This window comes from Palaemon carinicauda, chromosome 1 (genome assembly GCF_036898095.1).
Source record: "Palaemon carinicauda isolate YSFRI2023 chromosome 1, ASM3689809v2, whole genome shotgun sequence".
NCBI lineage: Eukaryota > Metazoa > Arthropoda > Malacostraca > Decapoda > Palaemonidae > Palaemon > Palaemon carinicauda.
In genome coordinates this window covers 232,631,861-232,650,706 of record NC_090725.1, presented here as the reverse complement: position 1 = coordinate 232,650,706, position 18,846 = coordinate 232,631,861, and the positions used below count along the sequence as shown (strand labels likewise).

At 43.4% G+C, this 18,846-nt stretch overlaps 1 protein-coding gene across 3 annotated transcripts in view; it reads right to left on the bottom strand.

The window, feature by feature from the left end:
• The window catches only part of Fancd2, a 728,399-nt gene that overhangs the window by 129,724 nt on the left and 579,829 nt on the right, over nucleotides 1–18,846 (bottom strand). For all 3 annotated transcript variants that reach the window (XM_068387949.1, XM_068387938.1, XM_068387943.1), the window contains one exon: nucleotides 3,524–3,628. In XM_068387949.1, coding sequence (XP_068244050.1) covers nucleotides 3,524–3,628 — 105 coding nt within the window. The remainder of the gene's footprint in view (nucleotides 1–3,523; nucleotides 3,629–18,846) is intronic.

The window sequence follows — 18,846 nt, the reverse complement described above, 5'->3', positions numbered from 1 at the left end:
CTCCTTCGATGCGTCCGTGAATAACAGCATCTCCGGGGGATCCATCACGAAGGGCATTCCCTTGAGGGTGTTCGTCCTGTCGTGCCACCACTTCAGGATCTCCTTTGTCTCCGAGGACACCGGGACTATCTTGTGTGGGGACTCCCCCGGGGTCCAGAATTCCTTTAGGTTCCACTGAACCGCTCTTAGTTTGAGTCTCCCACGGGGGACTAACTTTTCCAGTGACACCAGGTGGCCCACTAACCTCTGCCAGTCTTTGGCTCTCCTCGGAAGGTTTGCTAGGAAGGGGCAAACTATCCGGTCTAGATTGTCCAACCTCTCTGAGGAGGGGAAGGCCCTCACCACCTGGGTGTCTAGAACCATCCCCAGGTAGGTCATCCTGGTGGAGGGTATCAGCTGCAACTTTTCCAGGTTGATGGTGACACCCAAGTCCCTGCAGAACCGTAGATGCTTCGCGCCTTGCTCCCTCAGTACTCCCTCTGAGACTGAAAGTAACAACCAGTCGTCCAGGTAACGAATCAGGTGGATGCCTTGTTCGTGCGCCCAGACCGAGACTGTTGTGAAGACTCTCGTGAAGACCTGAGGAGCTGTCGACAGCCCGAAGCAAAGGGTCCTGAACTGCAACGCTTGGGTACCCCATTTCACCCTTAGGAACTTCCTGCTGGAGGGGTGGACAGGGATCTGAAAGTAGGCGTCCTTGAGGTCTAGGGACATCATGAAGTCCCCTTCCCTCAAGGCTGCCATTACCGACTTTGGGGTGTCCATCTTGAAGTCGGTCTTGCACACAAACTTGTTGAGGGCCGACAGGTCTATGACCGGCCTCCAACCCCCTGTCGCCTTCTCCACCAGGAGGAGCATGCTGTAGAACCCCGGGGTGGGGTTCTTGACTGGTTCTAACGCCCCTTTGGCGATAATGGCCGACACTTCCTCCTACAATGCCGCTCTCTTTAAGGGGTCCTTGGGCGCCAACCACTCTGCCTGTTGGCCCGGAATTAGAGGGGGCGGGTCCACTAGGAAGGGTAACTTGTACCCGTCCCTCAGAACTGCTACGGTCCATGGATCCGCTCTGTAGTCCCGCCAAGCTTGCCAAGAGTGTTTGAGGCATCCCCCTACCAGAGGCTTTGGCAGGAGTAGGGGGCCTCTCTGCCTATCTTCTCCTAGAGGCGCGGCTGGAACGCCCTCTCCTAGAGTTAAGATAGAAGGACCTAAAAGAGGCCTGTGGAGTCGAACCTCCCCTACGGGAGGGCTGTGAGGCTTGATGCCAAGACATCGACGGGGAATCTCTCCTAGGCTGGACTGGCGATGAGTGGGGGCCGTCTGGTGCGGACCTCCTATGAGCCGGATGCCTTGCAGCTGGAGGCCTGGGCTCCCCTGCCTCTTTGAGCTTCCTGACCCTCTCCATTACCTCTTCGACTGCCTTCAGGGGGAAGACAGAATCGCCTCACACCGGGGAACTCCTCAGGGACCTCGCCTCCCGCTCGGGTAACCTACGCAGCAACTTTTCAGGACGGTGTCCCTTTTCCGTAGGATCCAGTTAGCCGTTTGCGTGAGGGATTGAGACGTGAGAAATTTCATCACCTTTCCCCCTGAGCTGATCAGTTCCCGCAACAAGGTTTGGTTCTCCGGTACGGAGAGGTCATGAGAGGACTCGAACCCCACCAGGGTACAGGCCCACCAGTCCAAACCAGAAGTGACGTTCACAAAGTCTTGGGCCATATCCTCCATCATGGAGGATTCTGCTGGCGAGAAACACACTGGGGCAGAGGAGGCCCTGTCTTCTGCAGCCCCTTGATTTAGTGTGGCAATCGCTGCCTCGATCGCACGGCCCCCTTTCCAAGATCTTTCGGCTGGCCCTGGTGCTTGGGAAGAGCCGCCAAGGGACTGGGAGCTGGGGACATGCTGCCGGGCCGAAGGAGCGGCTCTTTCCACTGGGCGGATGGAGCCGGTACCTTCGCGGACTTAGGCTTGGTGAAGGATTCTTGGTGAGCCAACTTCGGGCGACGGGCGGACCTACAGGAGGACCCGTGTCGCGGGTGATGGTGAGGGTGATGAAGCGGCTCTAGGGAGCCACCCGGAAGAGCCCGGAGCGGATGCTACCTTAAGTAGTTCGCTGCGCGGGATGGTAACTCGTACCCACTTATCCCTTGATGAACGGCCCTTCTTATGCTTCTTCCTGGAGGTCCTGGCAAACTTCCTGGAAGGGGGTGAGCGCGAGCGAGACCTCCTCCTAAGGGACCTCTCCCGATTCTTCCTAGAGTCCCTTGGGCCCGAATCTTCCAAGGAGGACGAGTCTGATGAATCTGATGTAAGCGATCACGGGGAGGACGACGAGCCCGCCGAGTCTTACGATACGTTCGATGCTGCTGGCGGATCCTCGTGTCGTTCCACTGGTGAGGGCGGTTGCAGAAAGAAGGGCGGGAGTGTCGATGACGGCGCCGGGGGAGACCGCACAGTCTTCTTGGGGACGAACCAGCTGTCAAACTCCTCTTCTAACCTCATCGGAGACCTGAAGGGCGTCCTAGGGGCCGTCCAAGAGATGGAGTCCAAATTCGACGAGCCTGCCGGCGGGCTATCCTTGTCCGCTTCTCCCCTGGTCGCTGAAGCACCTGAAACGCACAGCTACGATTCAGGGGAAGGGGCTGGAGCAGACTTCCACCACATCGGGTCTTCCGAAGAGACAGGTCCTGTAGGCACCAGAACCTCGTCTCCCGAGCACACTCCCGCCCCCCCCATCAGGCCCCTCACACGCCTGTACAGACACAACATCCCCCACATCCGGAATACCAGACTCCTGGGGAAGGGCAATGGGCCGCTTCCCCGCAACGGACTTACCTCATCCCCTACTCTGGGTAGGGGAAGGCGGCAGGGAACTCTTCTCCGACGGGTCATCGGGCGACGCTAAGGGCGAGGAGATGTTCGCCTTCTTGGGTGATCTCTTGGACGCCTTCTTCTTCTTGGTCCCGTAGAGAGCCCACTGGATCTCGGGCCAAGACTCGCACCCAGGACAAGTGGCTGAGGCGGCACACACACTTCCCCTACACGAAGAACACAAGGTGTGGGGATCAACCTCCGGCTAAGAGAGAAATGCACCACAAGATTTACCGGCCATAGGCCCGGGGCAACGACGAGGATGCTCTATAACCGCACACTAAAGCACCAAGCAACACACAGGGGAAAGAGGTGGATAAAGGAATATAAGGTGAAAGCTGAACACGTGGGAACTGCGTGGGGACACAAAGGGTCGCACGGGATGAGAGCGCGCGGCAGGATGTTAGTCACGTTGCGACCAGAAACTTACTGGTGACTGTGACCTGGCCACACGCGCTAACTGACCCAGACAGGGAAGAATCGTCCCATTTCATTTAAGTGTCTACAATCTTATGCTTCAAAGAGGTAATAGCTTGGGAAGACTGGGAAGATTCATTAAAATAATCTAATACTTTAAAAACCACCATATTCTAGCACTTCAAATGTATCAACAAATAAATTCAGAAATGAAAACACTAAATAAATTACAACTAACCTGTACATCTGTGACAACACACAACTTTCTAAACATTAAGGAGAAGACATCAATATGCAGCTCTCTCAGGAATGGACGACATTTGCTTCTATCCACTTCAGATGCCTAAAAAATAAAAAGATAATACTTTCTTTTAATGGCAAATTATAAAGTACCATTTAAACAGAAAATTTACACCATTTTCACTATGCTGAAAACAAGAATCTTAATAAACTAATTATTCTGATACCAATAATTCAAATTGTTAATATTAACAAAGCATGCATTCATTCACATTAAAACAAAAATTCTCAATCTTATACACAGGGACACTAGAAACTTTTCTTATTATCATCTTAAACCCTGAGGTGGCCACAATTGATCTTATCAATTTTGAGTAGTCTTTTAGATTGTAAAAGAGGTAAGGTATACCAACCATTTTACAAGTCTAACAACACAAGTAATTACAGATTTTATAATTATTATCGCTATTAGTAGTATAAGCTAAACTACATCCCTAGTTGTAAAAACAGGATCCTATAAGTCCAAAGCTCTAACAGGGAAAAATAGACCAGTGAGGGAAAGAAATAATGAAATAAAGTACAAGAAAAGTAAGGAAAAATTAAAATAAAACATTTCAAAAACAGTTACAACATTAAAATAGCCCTTTCATATATAATCTCTAAAAACTTAAAAAAAAACGACATACATGCATACATATACCAAGGCATGTCCCCCAATTTTGGGGGGTAGCTGACATCAAACAAATGAAACAAAAAAGGGGACCTCTCCTCTCTACGTTCCTCCCACCCTGACAAGGGACTCTACCGAGTTCGGCTGGTACTGCTAGGGTGCCACAGCCCAACCTCCCCCATTATCCACTACAGATGAAGCTTCATAATGCTGGATCTCCTACTGCTTCTACCTCCGCGGTCATCCAAGGCACCAGAGGAAGTAGCAAGGCCTACCGGAACTGCGTCACAATCGCTCGCCATTCATTCCTATTTCTAGCACGCTCTCTTGCCTCTCTCACATCTATCCTCCTATCACAAAGGGCTTCCATCACTCCATCCATCCACCCAAGCCTTGGCCTTCCTCTTTTACTTCTCCCATCAACTCTTGCATTCATCACCTTTAGCAGACAGCCATTTTCCATTCTCTCAACATGGCAAACACATCTCAACACATTCACATCCACTCTAGCTGCTAACTCATTTCTTACACCCGTTCTCACCCTCACTACTTCGTTCCTAACCCTATCTACTCGAGATACACCAGCCATACTCCTTAGACACTTCATCTCAAACACATTCAATTTCTGTCTCTCCGTCACTCATTCCCCACAACTCCGATCCATACATCACAGTTGGTACAATCACTTTCTCATACAGAACTCTCTTTACATTCATGCCCAACCCTCTATTTTTTACTACTCCCTTAACTGCCCTCAACACTTTGCATCCTTCATTCACTCTCTGATGTACATCTGCTTCCACTCCACCATTTGTTGCAACAACAGACCCCAAGGCAGAAAAATAAGATAGAATGATATACCCGAGCATACCCTCAAGCAAGGGACTCTATACCAGGACAGTAGAAGACAAGTTTGAAGTCTCTGTGACAATGATGTCCTAACTTATGGCTGATTATGTGAATTGGACATTTTGCTTGACCATGACCTTGAACTTCCAAAATTTAATCATTTCCAGTTAATCCCTGCAAGTTTCATTTTCTACGATTAAAATTATGGCACGGAAGGTGTTCACAAACAAACAATCACACACACACACACAAACTGAGGGTAAAACATGACCTCCTTCCAACTTCAATGATGGAGGTAATAATAATAATAATAATAATAATAATAATAATAATAATAATAATAATTATTATTAACGGATTTTGAAGCGAAGCGAAAAATCTATTTTTGGGTGAGATGGCCATGTCTTCCTGATGGAAAGTTCCTATTGGTAGCTTTCTAAGGGATATTTGGCTACAGTGATATTCCCAGAGAAATGACCTTTAGGTCTCCAGAATTCTAACTCCTGGCGCGAATATCCTTAAAATTTCTCTTAAGGACATCGCATAAAATCAGGGGACGTATATCTTGATATGACATATAGCAATCTTCACCCCGAATAGCATTTTCGCTTCGACGGGGAAAGTGGCTAAACTGAAGGGGAGCCGTTATCAAGGTTACCCTTCCTACCATACTACTACATGGCTCCAAGATGGCGCTCATTCCTTGTAGCATTGAGCATGGTGCTACAGATATAGTAGTTTCGGGAGGGCTCTTACCCAAGCCTTTTTCTTATACGGAAAAAGGAGGGTGGGTCCATCAGGACGACATGGCCATCTCACCCAAAAATAGATTTTTCTCTTCGCTTCAAAATACGTTTTTTGGGCACAAGCCATGTCGTCCTGATGGAAGTGTACCAGAGAATTACTTGAAAGTACTGTATCTGTGGATTTTCATAAGTGCCTTAACCTTGGGACAATTTTTTTCTATGGTCATCCGGACCATTGAGACGTGACGTTACCGTTATACGTCACTACCAATAATCATAGAACAATGTTAGTGCTTCCTGCCCCCTGCAGGGAAGAGTCAAACTAGATAGTAGAAAGGGGTCTCAAGGTTTACATATATTGTATGAACAAACACAAGTATCAACTAGATATAAAAAAAGTCTCACTGTTTGTATATGCTGTCGGAACAACTAAGTATCAACTATATCCATTGTTTGTAAGCATACAATCATATGAGGTTTACTTAGGTAAATAAGTAAGAGAACTCTGGCTATATTTATTGTGCTAATTGCATGGCGGAATAAAACGCAATTACACTCTAATAGACATTTATTTCCAATAAATGACCCAATGGAATAAGTGTAACATGTTAAGGGAATTATACGTACAACGTAGACAGAAAAGGTTTTTCTACCTGAAAGCGAAGAAATGATTAGTGCCACTCTGAGACGTGCTTTTGATAAAATTTTCTAATATAATTTTCTGTAAATGTTGTATACTCTCAACTCTGTGTACTATGTACACACGGCACAAGTGTTATCTGTATAATTCCACACCTGAAATTTTGAACAGTCTTAGTGTCACCATGGTGACACCTACTTAAAAAGTATCGCACTGGAAGTGTCAACACCTTTTCACCCTAATAGATAGTCTCAATCAATTCACTGTTCATCGCAGCACTGGACGACAGGTTTTAATACACTACCTGCCGCCACCAAGTAAAGCTTCAGTTCGTGCACTTGCTTTACATAGTGTTTGTAGAACACTTGAATGTAAAATATTACCAATTATATTAGCTGGTGATTTTAATTCAAGAATAGGCTTACTTAATGACTTTATAGAGAATGCCCCTTTGCAAAATATCGATTTACATGATTTTATTGATGAATGTCTGTTTAGCTCCAAAAGGGAATTAGAAGCTCTTGGTCTTAGCACAGATCGCTATAACAGTGATTTAATTACTAATAACCATGGTCGTAACTTAAATAAACTGCGTACAATGCTTGACGTTAAGGTAGTTAACGGGAGATTTGGGGGGGATAGTGGCGAGGGGGATTTCACTTGTTTCACAGCTAATGGTAAGAGCTGTATTAACTATTTTATGGTTTCTCCTAAACTTATGAGTAGCATCATGGATTTTATTGTTGAGCAATATGACAGGTGTCTGTCCAATACTCACTAATATGAGAACACCGGAAATACAGAAGGAAGAAAATTTAGATTTAGATAGTAAGGAAACCCATTATATGAATAACTTTGAATATGAAGAACTTAAAACAAAATGGACAATGACATAAAAAATGAATATATGGAAGCACTCAATACTAGAGATATTAACTTATTAGACCAGAAATTAGATTCACTCAACCCTTTGAATGTAACCCAGAATATTATGGATGATATTGTAAAAGATTTAGGAAAATTATATATTGACCCTGCCAAACACATTGGCATTTGTAAAAAAGTTTATCAAAATAAACCTAAAACTAGGGATTGCAAAAAGGTTAGCAAACCATGGTTTGACAAAGACTGTTCTAGTAAAAGAACTGAATATATGAAAGTAAAAAACAGGCTTAAGAAAATGAAAACAAATGAAGCTAGTAATGAACTGAAAGCTAGAGCTAAAACATAAGAGAATAATTAATAAAGCTAAATCTTTCAGAAAAAAATTTCATAGAAATGTTAGAAATCTGAGAAAAAGTAGTAGTAAGGATTATAGGGATTTGTTAAAGAATACAGATAAGAGTGAGCTGATTTGTAAAATTGCACTTAAAACATTTCGAGATTATTTTGCTAAACTCAGTCAAGGTAATGTTGAACCTGATGAGAGTGAACACCCTGATAATTTCGAACCAAGCATTATTAACCAGTTAGTTAAGGAAGAATTAAAGAGACTTTTTACAGTCGATGAGATACAAATTCAAATAAACTTAAGAGTAGAAAAGCATGTGGTATTGATAATATTATAAATGAGTTCCTTAAAAACTGCCCTCATGATATGCTAAATGTGATATGCAAAATTTTCAACAGTGTTGATCTCCTCAATTGTTCCATATTATTGGTGTATAGCTGTGTTCAGCTGCTGAATCTCATCTTAATTTGTTGGATAGAAACTTACGGTCTATTAAATTTCTTATTCCTGATCTAGATATTAATCTTTGGCACCGTCGTTCAATTAGTTCATTATGCATGTTGCATAAGATTTTTCATAACTCTGACCATCCTTTACATTCAGATCTCCCTGGGCAATTCTATCCTGTTAGTAATACTAGGCAGGCAGTTAATTCTAATAGCCAGGCCTTCTCCATCATGAGGCTCAATACTACACAGTATTCTAGAAGTTTTATTCCAGCTGTTACCAAGTTGTGGAATGATCTTCCTTATCAGGTAGTTGAATCAGTAGAACTTCAAAAGTTCAAACTTGCAGCAAATGTTTTTATGCTGACCAGTTTGACATGAGTCTTTTTATTGTTTATATATGACATATCTGTTTTTTACATTGTTAATAGTTTATATAGGACATATCTGTTTTGACGCTGTTATTGTTTTTAGAATGATATATTAACTTAATCTTATAATTTATTTATTTCCTTATTTCCTTTCCTCACTGGGCTATTTTTCCCTGTTGGAGCCCTTGGGCTTATAGCATCTTGCTTTTCCCACTAGGGTTATAGCTTGGCTAGTAATAATAATAATAATAATAATAATAATAATAATAATAATAATAATAATAATAATAACAATAATAATAATAGGGATAAAACTCATATTTAAGGAAAAAAGGATCCCCTGACGACCCAGATAACTAGAGGGGTATCACACTACTGAGCTGTGTAGCGAAGCTTTTTACCGCTTGTGTCAATAAAAGGTTGACTGATTATATTGACAGCACTGGTCAACTTGGTGAGGAGCATGCTGGTTTCAGGGAGGGATATAGTACTCTAGATCATATTTTTGTATTACATTCACTTGTTAATTTCTATCTCCATCGAAAAAAGAGAATATACTGTTCGTTCGTTGATTACATAAAAGCATTCAAATTGGTTGACAGGTCGTCCTTGTGGGGAAAAGTAATCTCACATGGCATTAACAGTAATATTATGGCTGTCATATATAATATGTATAATAATGTAAAATCCTGTGTGAAGCAGAATCACAAAATTTCTAACTTTTTAGAATGTAACAGAGGGTATAATGGGATGGATATGTGTTCAAGGGAAATAAATGAAAAATTAAGTAGTATTGATATAGAAATGTTTTTGCGTATTTATGTTTTACTTTATGCTGATGATACTATTGTAATGGCTGAATCCCCAAAGGAATTACAAAATGCCTTAAACAAAGTAAAAGAATATTGTGATACTTGGAAACTTCAAATTAATGTTTCAAAAAATAAAGTAGTTGTATTTTCTAGAGGAAAAGTTAGAAATGTCCCGAATTTTAAATATGGTGAGGAGAGCATCGAAATTGTAGATGATTTTGTTTACCTTGGTAATACGTTTAATTATAATGGTAAAATGGATAAAGCTATTAAGAAACAAGTCATTCACGCACGTAGAGCATTATTTAGTATGTTAATTAAATGTAAAAAACTTGAATTACCCATTGATATCAACTGTGATCTATTCAATGCTCTAGTTGTACCAATTTTGACTTACAGTTGTGAAATATGGGGTTACCACAAACTAGATCATGTTGAAACATTTCACAAGAAGTTCATGAAAAATCAGCTGTGTGTGAACAAGCGAACAGGAAACTGCATGGTATATGGGGATCTTGGCAGATTCAAAATTGAAATATCTAATTGCAAAGGGATGATTGGATTTAGGTTGAGAATTGTAAAATCAAAGGCGTCTAAATTGTCAAATGTTTTTTATAATTTTCTTAGAACACTGTATGAGTCGAATGAGTATAAGTCTAGTTGGATCCATAAAATTAAAACTATCCTTGATTCATGTGGTATGTCAAATATATGGGAACATCTAGAAAATTTCAATCACATGTGGATAATAAATAGCCTAGAAATGAAACTCAAAGATATAGAGACAACATTGGCATGCAGAAGTAGAAAGAAATATATTGTGTAGTAATTACAAACTTTTTAAGACTGAATTTGGCCAAGAAAAGTATATTATAAATTTAGGTATACCAGAAAGAATTGCCCTTAGTAAATATAGGTGTGGTACCAACAAACTTCCTGTAGCTATTGAAAGATATGCTGGGCAGGAGAATCAGTACGCTTGCAGACTATGCAACAGCATTGAAGTTGGGGATGAATATCATTATGTTTTAGTTTGTCCTGTGATTTTAGAGAAATAAGGGCGATATACCTAAAGCCCTACTATTGTTGAAGACCTACCACTTTTAAATTCAATCTGCTCCTCAATACAAGTAGTGCTAGAGAATTGAAAAGACTTGCTAAGTTTGTTAACCTTATAATGTCTTTATTTTAGATTTAATACTTTCTAGGATTTTCATTATTCTGGTATTATTTTCAATGTATGTACTTTCCTTTGTCAGAATACCTTTTATGCTTTAAATATGTACTTGCTAAATATATGTGTACATATATATAGTTGTAATCTATTGGTCTCTTCTTTTTGTAGTTTTTGTGTAAAATATATTCATTTGTGTAATTTTGTAATTCTCATACTCCGGAAGGGGTCGATAGAATAAAATTTGCCTTTGCCTTTGTCTGAATGACTTCCATCCAGTATATGAGCGAAGGCGCTCAAAGTCCATATACTGAAAAAAAGTTCAGTGATGAAGCCATTTTTTCTTGGATCATGACCTGCGGGTGTACTGTCAGGATCCGCTCTGCAAATGAAGTAGGTGAGCTTCGCCCTCAGTTGTTTTAGGGATAAGTTTGATCCTGAAGTTTCTCCTTATAAGAGCTGTCCTCCCCTGAAGTCTGAAGTTCTTCAAAGATAGACCTTTAGACACACTACTGGACACAGAGACACATCTTCCTTCAGAGGGCAGATTCTCCAGGGATCTGATCTCTTAGTGGGTAACTCGTTCTTGGCGAGAAAGGTTGGATCAGGAAAGGGATTCAGTTCTCGCAATTCTGTGAACTGAATGTGGCCCTAGTTTCTTGATAGGGCTACTATTTCACTAACTCTAGCCCCTGAGGCTATAGCGAACAGGAAAATAACCTTTTGGGTTAGATCCTTAAGAGAACAATCTTCATTGTTCACAGGTTAAGCATAATGTAGGAACTTGTCCAAGGACCATGAAATGGGCTTTGGAGGAGCTGCAGGCCTAAGTCTAGCGCATGCCTTCGGGATCTTCTTAAAGATTTCGTTCGTCAGGTCCACTTGGAAGGCGTACAGAGGAGGTCTAGTCAGGGCTGACTTACACGTAGTTATCGTGTTGGCGCCAGACCTTGTTTATGAAGGTGAATAAAGAAGGACAGACTAAAGTTTATTGATATTTCTTTCGGTCCTTTTGCTTTAACGAAAGCAACCCACTTTTTCCAAGACGATTCATATTGTCTTCTGGTTGTCTTTGACTTGTATTCTTCTAAGAAGTCTATACTGCCTTTTGAGATCTCAAGTCTTTTCTTAACCGCTAAGGCGAGAAAATCATGAGATGAAGGTTTTGGGTTCTCTGTGATGAAGCGAAGTCAGTTGACTTCTGAACCCGTTGAGATAGTGCTGGGTTCGGTAGAGGGACCAGCCTCAGCTTCAGTTCCATCACTAGAGGGAACCAGTTGCTCTTGGGCCACTTGGGGGCTGCTACAGCTCGTTGAGAACCTTCAGCAGGAGATTGGTTGGAGGGAACAGGTAAATCCGGGTCCATTCGTTCCAACCGAGGGACATGGCGTCCGTTGCCTCCGCCAGTGGGTCCTTGTATGGGCTACATATCGAGGTAGTTTCTTGTTGTCGCTCATTGTGAAGAGATCGATCTGCAGTTCCGGGACTTGCTCCAAGATGGAGGAGAATGAGTCTGCGTCTAGGGACCATTCTGACTATCGGCTTGAGCCTGGATAGAGCGTCCGCTGTCACATTGCGGAACCCTTGTAAGTGAACTGCTGATAAATGCCATCTCTTCTTTTTCTCTAGACAAAAGATGGCTAATATCACATGGTTGATATGGGGCGATCTCGAGCCTTGTCGATTCAGACATCTCACTATCACTTCGCTGTCCAAGATCAGCCTGATGTACTGTAGACTGATCTGCGAGGGGAGAATTTTTCCAACGTCAAGAGGACTGCCATGGCCTCCAAAATATTGATGTGAAATGACTTGAACAGAGATGACCAAGTCCCTTGGACTTTCCTTTGATGGGAGTGAACTCCCCATCCTTCCGTCGAGGCATCCGTGTGGATGGTCACCGATGGTAGAGGTGGTTGCAGGGGCACGGTCCTCGTTAGGCTCTTGACCTTCAACCACGGCTTGAGAGGTGATTGTAGTAAGGCCGGTATCGGTCTTTTTAGATCTCTTCGAGCGTTTGATGCGTATCTTCTCCACGCTCCTGACGCATCTTTCAGCTGTGCTCTTAGCACTGGGTCTGTTACTGCTGCAAACTGGTGAGAGGCCAGTACTCTTTCCTGTTGGCATCTTGAGATCCTGTCAGATTTCAGTAGTCTCTTGACAGACCCTACGATCTCCCCACACTTCCCTGAGGGAATGGAGAGGCAGTGTGACCTCAGGTTCCACTGGATTTCCAGCCATTGAAACTCTTGAGCTGGAGAGAGTCGAGACTTCTTGAAGTTGATCTTGCATCCCAGATGTTCCAGGAACTAGATCACATTCTTGGATGCTTGCAGACAAGCCATTTCGGATGCTAGCCACACCAGCCAGTCGTCCAGGTACGGTGCTACCTGAACACTTTCTAGGCGTAGTTGTTGCATGACTGCGTCTGCAAGTTTCGTGAAGATTCTTGGGGCTATGTTTAGTCTGAAGGGTATGGCTCTGAAGACATACTTTTTCTTCCGTAACTTGAAACCTAGGTAGGAGGAGAGGGGGCGACTGACTAGAAGGTGCCAATAGGCATCTGCCAGGTCTATCGAGACTGTGAACGGTCTTTTGGGTAACAGGGTCCTTATGTGTTGAAGGGTTAACATCCTGAACTTGCTATTTTCTATGAACTTGTTGAATGGCGACAAGGCCAGAATGACTGAGTTTGTCTGAGTCCTTCTTGGGAACACAAAACAGCCTTCCCTGGAATTTGATGGACTTTGCTTTCCTTGTAACCTGTTTGTTCAAGAGCTCAAAGGTATATTCTTCTAATGAGGGGGTGGAGTGTTGGAAGAATTGAGGAAATGATGGTGGAGACTTGTTCCATTTCCATCCTAGTCCATTCTTGATTAGGCCGTGGGCCCAAGGATCGAAGGTCCAATGATCCTGAAAATGTTGGAGCCTCCTTCCTACCAGAAGCATCTCCTTGCTTCAATTGCCCGGAGGGTTTACCTCCTTGACCGCGTCCTCCCCTACCTCTTGAGGGATGTCTAGAGAAGCCCCGTCTGGATCCTTTACCTTTCGGCCGAAAGGTAGTGGTTTGCCTCTCAAACCCGGGGTTGAATGCTGGTGACTGGGCAACCAGCTGTTGAGGCACCACTTGGAAGGTGGTCTGTGGTTGGGCCACCACTTGGGGCACCGTGGTCATGGTGACTGTGGGATGTTGTTGAGCAGGCCAAGGGGGAAGTCTAAGCTTCTTCGTCTTCCTTTTAGGTTGGGGACCCGCAACCGGGGAAGACTTCCTCTTTGAAGAGATGCCCCACTTCTGGAGAAGGTTCCTATTCTCCGTGGTGGCTTTCTCAACTACCTCTTTGACTACTTCGTTCAGGAAGAGGTCTTTACCCCAGATGTTAGAAGATATCAGCTTCCTGGGTTTGTGTTTCACTGCTGCAGCAGCGAACACGAACTCTCTACAGGCTCTCCTAGCCTTCATGAAAGCATACAGGTCCTTTACTATGGTGTCCATATGCATTTTGGCCAAGACCATGAGCATGTCTGGGGTACTTCTTTGGCCTGCACATATCTCTATGCAGTTTTGTAGGGATAAAGATGCAGCAAGTCTCTCCTTCGTCTCTTGTTCCCTGCACAAGAGAAAGTCAGAAAGTTTAGGGAGAGTCTTGCTAAACTGTCGTCCAGTTTCCCTACTGAGAAGGTTAGGTGGACTTCCTTCCATTCCTTCTCTTCCATGGGCAAGGCCAATGACAGAGGCCTGCACTCCTCTAGTGCAGGACATGGTTTGCCTGCCTCCACTGCCTTGGCAACAGTTTTAAAAGCCTTCGACGTAAAGGGGAAGGTTATTGAAGCAGGAGCAAGAAAGGTAGGGTTTCTTGCTCAAGGCGGACACTTTCGAGTTTGAATAGCCTGCCTTTTCCAGGCTACTTGACAAGAGAGCCTGTGCCTTATCGTGGTCGAAAACCATGACCTCCTTCGGTTTCGTCTCCCCTTTTGGCATTGGTTCATGCTTCAGTCGAATGAATCAATCAGGGTAAGTGTTAAAGCTTGGCCAAAACTGGATGTCGTCTACAGGGACGGCTTCCATCTTCTCCGAGATGTAGAGTTTGGCGTTAGTAATCGGCGTGAACTCCGCATACCTCCAGGGATTGGTTTTGGAGCAGGCTGGGAGGTCTTGTGCTCTGGGTCGCTTGTATGACCCTCGGGAGGCGGTAAGTCGAGCTTCATGGAGCTCTCTCTCGAGTCTTGCTTCCCTTGCTTCGCCTTGCTTGCGAATGTTCTCCATTAAGGCCGTAAGATGGGCCAGTGTCTGGCTTATGTTGTCCAATGGAGGGGTAGAAGCTGAAGATGTCGAGGGTAACAGCTTCGGTGCCGGCACAGACGGAAGGGACTCAGACTCAACATCATCATCATCTTCCGGAGGTAGAGTAGACTCCTCCTAGGGATCATCCTTTAGTAGATCCTTTTCAGTGTCCGTGGACACTTCAGACATTTCCTCCTGGTGGATGTCCATGCCTTGCAACGCCTCACTGACATTCGTCTCGATGGCAATCTGGACGCAGGGAGGTCCGGGTCGTGCTTGGGGCACGACAACTTCACTACCCACTTTCGGGAACATCAAGCTACGCATCCTATCGTTAGGTTGGTATGGTCCTGGAGAGTTCTTCTGGAACCCTCGTACCCACTTGCGCAGCTTTTCTTGTGCCGCATTCCTCGACTCCGTTGACTTGAGGTCGTTGAAACCTTCAGTCACCAAGGTCCAGCAGATGTTGCAGTTCTGGTGGTCCCAGTACCGCAGGGTTTCGGTAGTGATGGTGCAGGGGGCATGAGACCTGCACGCTTTGTGACCGTAGAAGTTCCTACTCCTATGGTTGCAGAACATCGCATCGCATTTCATCTGGGGTTCCTCCCGTAAAGAAAGGAAAATCAAATGAGTATGCGGTTGTTTATCTCACATGATAAACAGATTATGCAAAATATTAAAATTTTAACCATTATAGCTTAGGATAGTAAGCTACTATGAGATTCAGGGCCTCTGTAACACGGTTTTTTGGACTTTGCTCCTTATCAATGCATCGGATGTAGCTGAAAGTTGACATATGTATATTTTACAACCACACACAAATTTTGTCAGCATTATCAATAACCTAAACCCGATAGTTTTAATTTTTATAGAGTAAAAATGATCTAGCCGACGCCATGGCCAGTGATAACGAGCCAAGAGTCGAAAACATTCATTACGTAAGCAATGTAAACACCTTTTGACAAAATTTTGCCCCGCCCATCCACCAGACACCCATTCACCTTCTTCCATAGGCTCTGAAACCCATAATAGTCAAGAATGGCTAACAGGATTTGGAATTGCCCCCGTGGTTGCAAAACTGCATTTGTCTTACGACTTGCAACTTTGTACAGTCAAGAGAAAGCTCGTGGCCGTATTTACTGTAGCCTGAATAGGTAATTATTCAGTTTCTAGTTTAAATCCAAGGTTTATGGTCTGATTTGTATTTAGCGTAACATGATTATAATACTTGTAATGTCAGTCAGGCTTTTGAACATTTCCATTAACTATTCACTATGCCACCAAGAGAGAGCGAAAGAGAGAGTGTATGTAAACAGTCTTCATATAACTATTTTTGTTAGAATAAGATTTTTGTGCTAAAATCTCCATCAGACCAACGGATCATCCGATATCATTTTTTCCTTCTTCTTAGGCCGTACGACCGAGTTGGCTATGTTTTGGGCATGACAGCATTTTGTAAATAAATCATGAATAGTTTTAGGAGTTTTATTTGTATATCTAATGGGAAATTATAGAAGTAAAGTGGACATAATTCATTTATCCTTTAAAATAATTACTACATGTACCCAAACAAATAGTAGTAAAGATGATAATGCAATGAAGGAATGATACAATACTTTATCTTTAGCTTCAACATCGGCAATAACATACCCAGTTGCCATAATTTGTCAGCTTTATGAAATAACCTATTATCTAATGTTTAACTTATTTTCTGAGGAGGCCATAGCTTATTGCACAGTGAAAAAACATGACAAAGACTTTATGAATGGCGGAACGATACATAAATGTGGGTGGGGTATCTGCGCTTGCGTAGTAATACTACCATAACAGTAGTGCCGCAACAGTACAGTAGTATACATGAATTAAACGTTTAGGCCAACTGCTGGGATCCTTGAGGATCATTTAGCACTTATTACAACTACTCGAGAAAGGAGATTTTTTAGCCAGAATTTAAATTTCATAATCCAGCAATGCCCATGATAGCCTTCAGTGTTATCCTGAATTATAACGAGGCCAACGTGGGTGGAGCCTCATGAAGTCATCATTCTGACGATAATTATTGGTGAAGGTTTAAAGCCAAAATACGGTACCGGTTTTTTTTTTCAGTAAATAGGTAGGTAGATAGACAATAAATAAAAATTGCTTGACATTGGATATACTGTATGTTATCAAATCAAGCTTGTCTACTACGTTTTTGAAAATTACCAACTATTCCCTACACCTTGTCAATCTGATTGTGACCTATAAAGTAGACTGTAATTTCTTAGGAAATTTATTTTGGGAGTTAAACTGATAATCAAAGTGTTTTTGTATTTACTAACATATTTTGTTCGTTTGTTCATTATGACAATTCTCAGTGGAGAGGTTTCAGAGTTCATAAAGGTGTACTGCTTTGCTTTTATTTACACTTTTGTGTTATTGTTGGCAGAGGTATAGCCTTCGTTACGTATAACCAATCATCGAGCGAGAAAGAGAGAAGAAATGCCGTCATAAGTTACGTAACGAGTGCGTTCGAAACCTTTTCTCTGAGTAAGTTGGCCCGTCTTCAAAAATCGTCACTTTTACTTAATAAAGTACCAAATTTATTCAACCTACGTAATGCAGAATATAGTCAAAATTTATGTGTAGATATAATGTGCATTCTGAATAAGCGTTATATTTATGAAATTCATAGAAAAAAAGTTATTGCGAAAAAACCGTGTTACAGAGGCCCTGAATCTCATAGTAGAAGGGAAATAGTTAAGACACATACTTGTGTCTCCTTTCCAGACAATTGCTGTAACCTCCCCCCAATATTAAGGTTATAGTTTCCTTTATCAGGGCAAACTCAAAAGAGAAGGGTTCTAACTTCTAGGGATAGAATACGTGTATACTACCACTGACCCTTCTTAAATTATCTAATATTGTGGGGTAGGTTATTAACTGATTTCTAATCAGAGTATTGAAGGAATTCTTTTCTTTCAATATAGGATTGGTCTCAGCAATAGACTGTGCAAGGATACACAAGGTATGTTGGAAAATAACTACTGTATAATATATACTATAGTTTTCTGTCTGCAGTATATACTATACTGCAAATATACTGGCTACTGTATAATCATATACTGTAGTTCAGCCGGCAACTTGCTGGCTAGGCTAGCACCTGGCGGCACAATCCGGCCGGCATGTCACCAGCTGGGTAGTACCTAACGGCACTGGTCCCGCCGGCATGCCGCCGACTGAGTAAGTACCAGATGGCACCGGTCCAGCCGACATGCTGCCGGCTGAGTTAGTACCTGGGGGCACTAGCTGACAGAGAGAAAGCATGGAGTGAAGGGCTACCTTATTAAAATGTGTGTTTACAATAAATAAGGGTGTAAGTATATAACCTTACCGCCTTTCTCCAGAATAAGGGTTCAAATGGAAGGGGAGAATGCATCATTCAAGCTTCCATCCAGTCACAAGATCCATTGCCGGTCATTCCCGGTTTCAGGAATGTGGATGGCAGTCCGAGGGAGGACTGAAGAAAACTCAGCAGTAGAGGGGTCTCCCACCGGCAGCCGCCACAACCTTTCCCGGAGCCTTGCGTCCATAAGGGAAAGACTGAGTGACTATACAGTGGCTTATGTAGGAGCCCGGCCGGCACCACAATCTACCCGGCAAGCGGTGGGATTGCAGGACGACGGCCACAGGATTGCGATAGCTAAGCCATCGCTAAAGGACAGAGAGGGGCCAGGGAAAAGGGTCCTGTATCAAGTGTAGAAGATGGCGGCAGGATTGTCACTACTTCCACACAAGGGTGAAACTTTGTTTCAGTATCGGAATCATCCTAGGCGGTAGACGAATATCTATTCTTCAGCCTAGGGTCTGCCGAAACAGGACTAGTCTTCTAGACCGCAGGGGAGAAGGTGGCGGCATCATACTACCACTTCAAGTGCGGCCTAGGGAGGCTTAGCCTCCTATGCCGACACCTTTAAGCCGGCAGGGGAGTGACTACTCGCACTGCCGCTCGGCCACCGGTAGAAAGACTGAATACTCTGAGGGTCTGTCGAAAACCAAAGCCGGTATACTCGCCGGCAAGGGTGGGAGACAGAAAACACTAGCCTAGTCAAGCCTCAGTG